This window comes from Brienomyrus brachyistius, chromosome 9 (genome assembly GCF_023856365.1).
Source record: "Brienomyrus brachyistius isolate T26 chromosome 9, BBRACH_0.4, whole genome shotgun sequence".
Lineage (NCBI taxonomy): Eukaryota > Metazoa > Chordata > Actinopteri > Osteoglossiformes > Mormyridae > Brienomyrus > Brienomyrus brachyistius.
Window position 1 is genome coordinate 22,737,534 of NC_064541.1, and position 10,418 is coordinate 22,747,951.

At 39.1% G+C, this 10,418-nt stretch overlaps 1 protein-coding gene across 1 annotated transcript; it reads left to right on the plus strand.

Moving 5' to 3' along the window:
* The first annotated feature begins 198 nt into the window (after positions 1-198).
* On the plus strand, positions 199-10,418 carry hsc70 (heat shock cognate 70). The gene is made up of 9 exons (XM_049025140.1): positions 199-413; positions 3,152-3,357; positions 5,930-6,135; positions 6,529-6,681; positions 6,765-7,320; positions 7,454-7,656; positions 8,102-8,300; positions 9,105-9,337; positions 9,500-10,418. The coding sequence occupies exons 2-9, from the start codon at positions 3,153-3,155 to the stop codon at positions 9,671-9,673; spliced, it is 1,929 nt and encodes a 642-aa protein (XP_048881097.1). The 5' UTR covers positions 199-413; position 3,152; the 3' UTR covers positions 9,674-10,418.

Below are 10,418 nucleotides of genomic sequence, written 5' to 3' on the forward strand. Positions count from 1 at the left end.
TCGGTTAAATCATTTTAAACTGTTGGGAAAGCCCCCCCCCCCCCCCCCCCCCCACTGCATGCCTAACTGTCTGCAGAGTCAAGACTACGAAGTGACTATCCCCTTCTGCAACATTTCCATTCTTATTCGCTGCGACGGGGCTGGTATCTGCCATCCGATTGGGTGCTGGAGTGTGTGAGCTAAACAGAAGCAGGCCTGGAACTTTCTCTGCGTCAGCTGAGTGCCAGAGGAATTTCAGTCCTCGGTGCTTGTATATACACAGGGCTGCACAGTGCAAGAGTCTGAGAGCAACACATCCACTTTCTGAGCACAGAGAGTGAACACGATTTGGACCAAGGCAGACCACTGGCTAGTCTGGGGGCGAAAAGCTTACTGCTGTAATCATCCAAATCTAATACAACTGGCCAAACAAGGTAACGCTTCGTTTACAAGAACCCAAGCTTTAGCTACTGGGGAAGTTTGCTCTTTGCTTTGCTTGTTGGCAAATGACAGAAAACATTCTGCCTTTGCCAGAGGGTGCAGCTCTTGCATGCTTCTGTTGGTTAAGCTGTGGAAAATTCTAGTAAGAAAAATGTCTGTCATGTTTGGATGAAAAGTGACCAAATGACAACTTCTAAAAAGAAAATTCAAATTGTTTAGCTGTTTGATAGATGCTGCTGTGCTTCCATCTTTCATGTTTTGGTCTATATTCTTTTTCATAAAGAATCACTGCATGATTCGTTCACGATCATCGTATTTTACACATTTGCTATAACAGTAGATTCTATCTCCATAAGATTTACGAAAACAATGTATTTGAATATATACAGTTTGTGCAACAGAAACATTATATGTGAATGTATTCGGTAAGATGAATACACTTAACAATAAGTGCTGAATCAATAGTAGGCAGATTTTATTTTGTAAGTACAAATTCATTAAGGATTATGATCTTTGCATATTTAACCATTCTTCCTCCCGAGAGATCCCACAAGAAAGCATAAATACTTTAAAAATGTTGGGTGATGGTCTGCACCCTCTAACAACAATCACTCCTTGTGCTGGTTTTGTATCATGACAATGGCACCTCCTGTCAAACTATAGAGATAAACGGCTGGACTTCTGTCTTTCTGCAAATGACTTAAGGACAATCTTTATTGGATTTGGATTTTATTGAATTTTTTTCCATTGTCCATTAGCATTTATAGTTTTAAGTATTAATTACATACCCTTACAGTTTGCAGTTTAACTGTATTTAATGAAGCAAATCTTATTTAATGTTTATGATTAATTCATTGTAGTTTTTCCAGTTTTCCCACAACATTTAGTTAATAAGGCTAATATTGCTTGGCATTGACACAAAAGGTTTTGGTGGCAGCGGAGAAGCTAGCAGGGAGTGGCCAGGCCCGTTTGGCACGGACAGAATTGGTGCTGTTTTTAGCTGATACACAGCAGGGCATGCCACACCCCTTGTGGCTGGACTCGAGCCACATCAGCTGTTTCTAGAATATTACTCTTTCTAGAATGGAGTTCTCAGAATCACGCTTGAATGCGAACACGTTTCACGCAGCTATAATCCTAGTATAATCCCAGTTAGATCCTTAAGTATATATGCTAAAATTGACATGAAAAAGAGTCCCATACTTGGTTTTATATATATATATAAACTTCCAATGTAACATTTATCTATTTTTCAGACTGATTTTGAATTTGAATTTATATGTATTTTCCAGAATTTTTGGCAGTTATCTGAGATATAATTGTACTTTCGGTTTAAATTTATATGGCTTATGAATCAAAAGTTGTGGGTTTGTTTTAAACAACAATTGGTTAGCTGAACAGCTCATCACAGTATACACATAAAGAATGACAATAAAATCATTTTAAATATCCATTTCTGCAATCGGCCAAATGGGCCACAACCAAGTTACTGTGCAAGTATTATGCTTGGAATCGATTTAACCAGAATGCTGCATATAGACTATGAAGTTAGTTCTTTGTTAGTGGTGTACAAACAGTGCCCTTTTCAGGGGGGTGTGCTGACAGCAGGGGACACCCAGGGCCGGCACAGAGCTGCTAAAAGGCCATTTGACTGGATGCAGATCTGGGCTCAGCCCCGATGTCAGACACAATGTGACACACTAAGTGTGGTGGAAAAAAGAGGCTGGGGATCATGATCATGATCAATATCAAGGCTAAAAATACATTTTATGAATGGTTTAATTTTCTTAGTGTTATGAGGCACTGTGTAGCTCTGTCTCGAAGTCTGTACCCATGTTGCTGGCAGAGTAATCATATCATTGCTGGGCCCTTAACCCAGGAGCAGCTCCAGATTTATTCAGGGAAAAGGTGGGTGGGGGCAGGGGGGGCAATATTAGAATGAAAACCGTCACAGGGCTTATTTCTGCTATGTGCACATATTATGGCTGTAATTGCTTTTCTTTTGTTTCTCCTGAAAATATTACGTTAATATTTATTCCACTAATTTCTTCTTGGTCTAAAAACCAAATCAGATACTCATGACCTCTAAATTTAGTTTTATTTCACCAATGCACTCTTTTGTTAATATGCATGCATAATGGTCAGGACACAGTTTCAGGGGTTTCTGTGGTGTCCATGTCGATTTGATGGAACTCCTCTCTGTCTAAGGCTTTTCAGTTTCATGCTGTGTTTCTTCCACAAAAGAGTCAAAATTCAACAATACCAACAATGGAAATATTATTGGGATACAACTACCAGTGTAATTACTTACAAAAGCAAGTAATTACTTACAATATCATCATTAATTCAGATCACAAAACGTTTTAGATACACTTTATGATGATAATAGAAACAATACAACAGACAATAATAGAGACAATAATGTGGAGCAAAAAGCAACAATTTTTCATGACTCTGGTAACTCTCATAGGAGAGCTTTCATCTATCAGTTAGGTGGCTAAATGTTAGCATGCTAACTCTCTCTGAGTCACCCATATCTAGGGAACTATTAAAATTATTCTGTAATAAACAAATAATTCCTATGTACCTGTACTTGCAATTGGCAAAAAAGATATGTTTCTGTGATTTTGTACTGGATGAATGTTTGACAGTTGGATGATATACTGTCCATTACTGTAGGCTAGGTTTCAATGTCACTAGTAATAACTTAATAATTTTTGTCTTGGCATAGGATGTCTAAGGGTCCAGCTGTTGGCATTGACCTGGGAACCACTTACTCCTGCGTGGGCATCTTCCAACATGGCAAGGTGGAAATCATTGCCAACGACCAGGGCAACAGGACCACACCCAGTTATGTGGCATTCACCGACACTGAAAGACTGATCGGCGATGCTGCCAAGAACCAAGTGGCCATGAACCCCAACAACACAGTGTTTGGTAAGTATCTCAACAACAAAAAATCTACCTTTCAGTGAAGTAGCTTCATCTGACACTGAAAAATGGAGAAAAATCCCTCCTTTCTTTAAAATAAATTTATTCAAAACAAATCCTTCGTTAAGTAATAATTATTTTAAATAAAAACACATGTGCCACAATTATTGGCACCTGTGCATTTAATACTCTGTACAACATCCCTTTGCCAGTATAACAGCACTGAGTCTTCTCCTATAACATTTAATAAGGTTGGAGAATACAGAGCAGGGCATCTGAGTCCATTCCTCTTTACAGAATCTCTCCAGATCACCCAGGGTCCTCGGCCCTCTCTTGTACACTCACCTTTTCAGCCTCAGCCCACAGGTTTTCAGTGGGGTTCAGGTCAGGGGACTGAGATGGCCATGGCAGAAGCTTGATTCTGTGATCACCTAACATTTTTTTTTCATTTGGATATGTGCTTAGGATAATTGTCCTGCTGGAAAATCCAGTGATGGCCCAGTTTTAATTTCTTGGCGCAGGCAGCAAAATTCAGATTTCAAATATCCTGGCATTTCATGGAGCCCATAATGCCATGTACCGTAACAAGGTTTCCAGGGTTTTTGTAGGAAAAACAACCTCACAACATCACAGAACCTCCACCATATTTCAATAAGGATAAGGTTGGTTTTTCTACAGCCATCCTTCTTTTTACACCAAACCCACCTTATTACCATAAAGCTCCATTTTTGTTTCAGCAGACCGTTGAATTTTGGTTCCAGTCAAAGTTGTAATAGTCTTTCACAAACTCCAGGTGTTTACGTTTGTGGTTAACTGACAAAAAAGCTTTTTTTCTGGCATAACATCCAAATAATACGTTAGAATGAATGTGGTGTCTGATGGTTTTTTCAGAGCTGAGGTAACCCCAAGATTTTACTTGGTCTTGTAAATCACCACCAGTGATCCTTGGGGATTTTTTGCCTCTCTTACAATCTTCCTCACTGTATGTGGAGGAAAAATAAACTTGGGTCCCCTTCCAGGCAGGTTTGTAACAGTTCCAGTTGTTGTCCACATTTTTATTTCCCTAACAGTAGAAATTTTCAGGCAAGTAACTATTTTTCATACCCAGTCCCTGACTTATGAAGGTCAACACACTTCTCCCTCATTAGTTTCGTATGTTCTCTTACCTTTGCCATGTTGATGGATGACTAATGGAATTTGTGATCTATGTCACCTCATGTTTGTACCCCAGTTAATCAGGAAGTCATTGTTAACAGCTTGAAGGTTCCTTTTCACTCCAATCAACTCAAAGATGTACAATTTACAGGGGAAACATGCTTCAGTTACATTGTGTTCACTATAATTATTTCTTGATGAAGAATTTATTTTTCTTTGAATAAATTTATAAAGATTGGATTTTTCAATTTTTTTTTTGGTGTGAGGTGAAGCTACTTCACTGAAAGGTAGATTTCTTTCTAACCCTTTTTACAAATTTTTACAACGGGTGCCAATAATTGTGGGGGGAGCTGTATCTATAATGTATTATACGACTGCTTTAAGCAACGTGTTGAAATAGCTTGCCTTGCTTTAGAAAATACTAACATTATTGTTTGTCATCTAAGAAGAACATTAGGGAGGCTTCAGCTTTATAGGCAAACTCTACGTGAGCCTGGTGCCACTGTGCACTACTTTACTTTTAGCGTTTTGTTCAGCATTTGGTATCCCTCTGTTTTTCAATGCAGTTCTGAAGGGATCCATGGTGCAGTTTAATGAATAAAACACATAGTTTTCCACATGATTACGTCCATCCATCCATTTTCTGTGCCTGGTTGTCCAACGTGGGATCATGGCAGTTAGGAGCCTGTCCGATATGACAGGGAACAAGTCAGGGAAAAAGCCAGGACTGAGCACCAACCCAGCACAAGACACACACACACAGTCACACCTGTGGACAGTTTGGCGACTTGATTGACCTTAACATGTTTTTGGACCGCGGGGGGAAACCGGAGTACCCAGGGGAAACCCCACAATGACATGAGGAGAGCATGCAAACTCCACACATGTATTGCCAGGGAGGAGACTCGAACCCGGGTCCCAGAGGTGTCAGGCAAGAGTGCTAACCACTGTATTGCCCCAATAAATCATTCTGCTCACACGAAAAAACAAGTGTTTTCTCCATTATTACAAGAAAACAAAGTCTGTTGAGAAAACATAATAATGTTTCAGAGCCTCACTCAGCTTCCATAGTTATGTATTTCAGTTACATGCAGTAATCAGGCTGAATGAAGCACTAAAAGACTCAACCGCCTCATGCACCACACCACCATATACTACTTATCCATTGTACTTTGTAAATATTTAATGATTATTCCGTATTTTATACATATTGTGAAATGTCACATGTGTAGTCCTGCCTTGTGTTTTGTTTGCACCACTCAGGAAGCTGCTGTCTCGTACAATGATAATAAAGAACTGAATCTTGAATATGTAATAAAACACGCATTATTGTCTTTACAAAGTATTTATGCCTATAGCTTAATTATCCCACTGTTTGCCAAGACCATTTACATTTCTACTCATCCAACTTGCCCCACCCTAGATGCCAAACGTCTAATTGGTCGGCGCTACGATGATCCTGTTGTACAATCAGATATGAAGCATTGGCCCTTCAAGGTGGTTAATGATGGTGGGAAGCCAAAGATGGAGGTGGAGTACAAGGGTGAGACGAAGACATTCTTTCCTGAGGAAATTTCCTCCATGGTTCTTACAAAAATGAAGGAGATATCTGAAGCCTATTTGGGCAAGGTATGCCAGTGAAGCTTCTATGATTACAGAAATTACAGAAATCACTATAGGACTCATATGTTAAAACAAATTTAATGTAACATTTTAACAGGCAATACATTTCATAATTCTTTTTTTCTACAAATCAATGGATTAACATTGTTCAGGCATTTAAAGATCACACAGAAAAGTTAGGTGATAAAAGTAAAAAAATCTTTTTAGTTTAATGATTAACTGTCAGATTGAACTGGAAATATACAAATCCTGTAATTCAGAGTTCAAATTTATTGTAAATGAGAGCTACTTATTTACTTAGCAAATTGTCTGTGCACTTATACATAGTCTATTATTTTGCTAAAATGTTAGCTATGACAACATAAAATAACACATTGTAATGTTCTTTTCCACTGTCAGTCTATAACAAATGCAGTTGTTACCGTACCTGCATACTTCAATGACTCACAACGGCAAGCCACCAAAGATGCTGGAACCATTGCTGGGCTGAATGTCCTACGAATCATTAATGAACCCACTGCAGCGGCCATTGCCTATGGCCTGGACAAGAAGGTACATTTATCTTGATTTGAAGCATAGACCTCCAGATGATATCCGTGGTCCTTTTCAAATGCGAAATGTTTTCCATACTATAGGTTGGTGCAGAACGCAATGTTCTGATTTTTGACCTTGGTGGGGGAACGTTTGATGTGTCCATCCTGACTATTGAAGACGGGATCTTTGAAGTCAAATCCACTGCTGGGGACACTCACCTAGGCGGGGAAGACTTTGACAACCGAATGGTCAACCACTTCATTGGGGAGTTCAAGCGTAAGTTTAAGAAGGACATCACCAATAACAAGAGAGCAGTCCGTCGCTTGCGGACAGCATGTGAGCGGGCCAAGAGAACCCTGTCCTCCAGTACCCAGGCAAGTATTGAAATTGACTCTCTCTACGAGGGAGCCGATTTCTATACCTCCATCACCAGAGCAAGGTTCGAGGAGCTCAACGCTGACCTCTTCCGTGGTACCCTGGAGCCTGTGGAGAAAGCTCTAAGGGATGCCAAAATGGACAAGGCTCAAATCCACGACATTGTCCTAGTGGGCGGCTCCACTCGAATCCCCAAAATCCAGAAGCTGCTGCAAGATTTCTTCAACGGCCGTGACCTAAACAAGAGCATCAACCCAGATGAGGCTGTGGCATATGGTGCTGGTATGTCTTACTGTATATCTTTTATTATTTACCTATAGTCAAAAGTGAATGTCAAAGTATGCAGTGTAATATTGTAACATTCATCAACTCACTCGTGACATATACAGTTACATTGCTTTACTGTTGTTCCCAGCTGTGCAGGCTGCAATCCTGGCCGGTGATAAGTCAGAGAACGTCCAGGATCTTCTGCTTCTGGATGTGACACCTCTCTCGCTGGGCATCGAAACTGCTGGAGGGGTCATGACTGTGCTTATCAAGAGAAATACCACCATCCCAACCAAGCAGACACAGACCTTCACCACGTACTCTGACAACCAGCCTGGAGTACTTATTCAGGTCTGTGGTTTGTCTTAATTCTAAAATATGTCCGCAGACAGAGAATCATGTGGCCATATTTCAATATATGAAGCATGTAGACAAGGTCAAGAGTTTCAGTTAGTGTTTAACAAAGCTGTTAACAATAGAATGCTGCTTGACTTTAAAGTGATTTTAAATGCAGTGTAGTTGGGGATTTTCGCCTGTTACACTGTTTCTCCTACGATGGACAAAAAAAGAAAAAGCATCCAGCCAGTAGCAGTTTTCAGGGTGAAAGAGACAATTTACATGGGGAATGTTCAGGTTCAGATTGATTAAAGCCACCTTAAAGGTTACAAGAGCAAAAATGTTATGGATAACGTCAAAAGGAAAGTTTCTAACACCTTGTTGAGTTCATGGCTCAAAGATTTCAGGCTGTTCTGTAAGAACGGCATCCTACCTGGTTACCCCTCTGGTTTTTGTTCAGGTATATGAGGGTGAGCGAGCAATGACCAAAGACAACAACATTCTGGGGAAATTCGAGCTGACAGGGATCCCCCCTGCACCCAGAGGTGTCCCTCAAATAGAGGTGACCTTTGACATCGATGCAAATGGCATTCTCAATGTGTCAGCAGCGGACAAGAGCACAGGCAAAGAGAACAAGATAACCATCACCAATGACAAAGGTATATAACATGAGTGTAGATGAAACTGGTAAAATAGACATTACGTGGACGCGTTTGAATTTGAGAAATTATGATTATGAATACTGTGAATTATTAAATTCTGTTAGGATTTAAAAATATATCTGACCAACTTGCATGATTAAATTAGTATAATTATTCAAATTTGTACAAATACAATAATACATAGTAATATTCTTATTATTTAAAGAGTTGTATTTTTTCTGGTTGGGTTACAACATATGGCCCGCGGCCCAGAACCGTTTGATCTGGCCCGCGAGAGATTTTGAATATCAACATATTGTACTGGAAGATCCTACAAAAAACTCCTTTATGGGATGTGTCATGACAAATCTTTTTTCCCGTATGAAATCCTTCTCCTTCACGTATCAGTCAGCTGTTAGGCCGATGACGCAATCGTGACAATGCCGTTTCAGGATACCTCATACGTTTAAAGTTCACAGTTACCGCTCCAGCAAGACTTCACATCAATAAAATACGATTACGAATCTTTCGCAAAAGTATGTTTTTATTATTATTATTATTATTATTATTAAGAAATCGTTTACATTTAGCTTGATACTATAACCGACATGTTTGAATATATAATAATTTATTTAGCTCCATAGCTACATTTTATTTGTTATTACTATATAAAATACGTTCATACAGAAGACTGTAGAGGACATGCATAAACTTTTTTTTTCTTTTCGCTATCTCGAGATTTTTCTTTAGAAGCCCTAGATTCTGAAGAATTTTGATGACCTGGTTAGTAGCTGTGTAAATATGCCCGGTGTTTCCCATCAGGTCGACTGTCAAAGGAGGATATCGAACGGATGGTGCAGGAGGCGGAGCAGTACCGTGCTGAAGATGACGTACAGCGAGAAAAAGTTACGGCCAAGAACTCGTTGGAGTCCCTCGCCTTCAACATGAAGAGTACAGTGGAAGACGAGAAGCTGAAGGACAAGATCAGTGCAGAAGACAAGAAGATGATCATAGACAAGTGCAATGAAGTGATTTCCTGGCTGGACAAGAATCAGGTAATCTTAGAGGTCCTGCACAGACGCAGGTCTTTGATAGTCACATGGTGATTAACTGATGTTATCTCATTCTGATGATGATAAATCTTTTTTCTATTATTTTTATTATTTTTAGTAAATTACAAACTATTTTAACTGCTCCTTCTCCCGTGTACTTCACAGACAGCAGAAAAGGATGAATATGAGCATCAACAAAAAGAGCTGGAAAAAGTGTGTAATCCTATCATTACAAAGCTTTACCAGGGGGCTGGTGGCATGCCCGGCGGGATGCCTGGGGGATTCCCTGGGGGCGCCAGTAGCTCTTCTTCAGGTCCCACTATTGAGGAGGTTGACTAACTGTATTTCAGTCTCTTCACCAGTACCTGGGGTGCATCTGATTTCTCAAAACTACCCTGCTGTCTTTCTGATTTGTGAGCCACCTCAGATAAGCAAAAAGAATTATGTGATCAAATGAGGCTGTTGCTTTTACGACATTTAATAGTCAAATCAAATAAAAATGGTAATATACAAAATGTATAACACAATGGATTAGGAAAATATATTCTGATAATTTGTCTGCAGCTGTTCATCACACACTGCAGCTTGTATTATCATTTCCTTATTAGGTTTTCATATTGCTGTCTATTGCTCATTTCTGTTCTTAAAAAAACAATGTTCTTATATGAAAACATTTGGTCTTATTCAAACCTATTCTGTCTTATCATATTACACAGTGTGATAACACTGGTGTGGTGTGCAAAACAATATCATACTTTAACACTGTTAGAATGAAAAAATAAAGTGAGTTATATAAGGAACAGAAAAATGAAAGGCTAAATTTTTAGTATCTCTTTTCAAACAATGTCATCTTAATTGTATGGTATTGGAAAACTGATTCATTCAGACATTTTCAACAAAGTCATGAATGTAAAAATTTACTGACTGAATGTAAAATATAATGAAAGGACTGAGTATCAAAGTACACATCATACATACTAATTACCTTTCATGAATCATTACATATTGTTTGTTCCATCTTCAAAAAGCCAATATGTAATTCTAATAATAGTAAGAAGAATAAAGAATAAAGAATTTCTCAAGA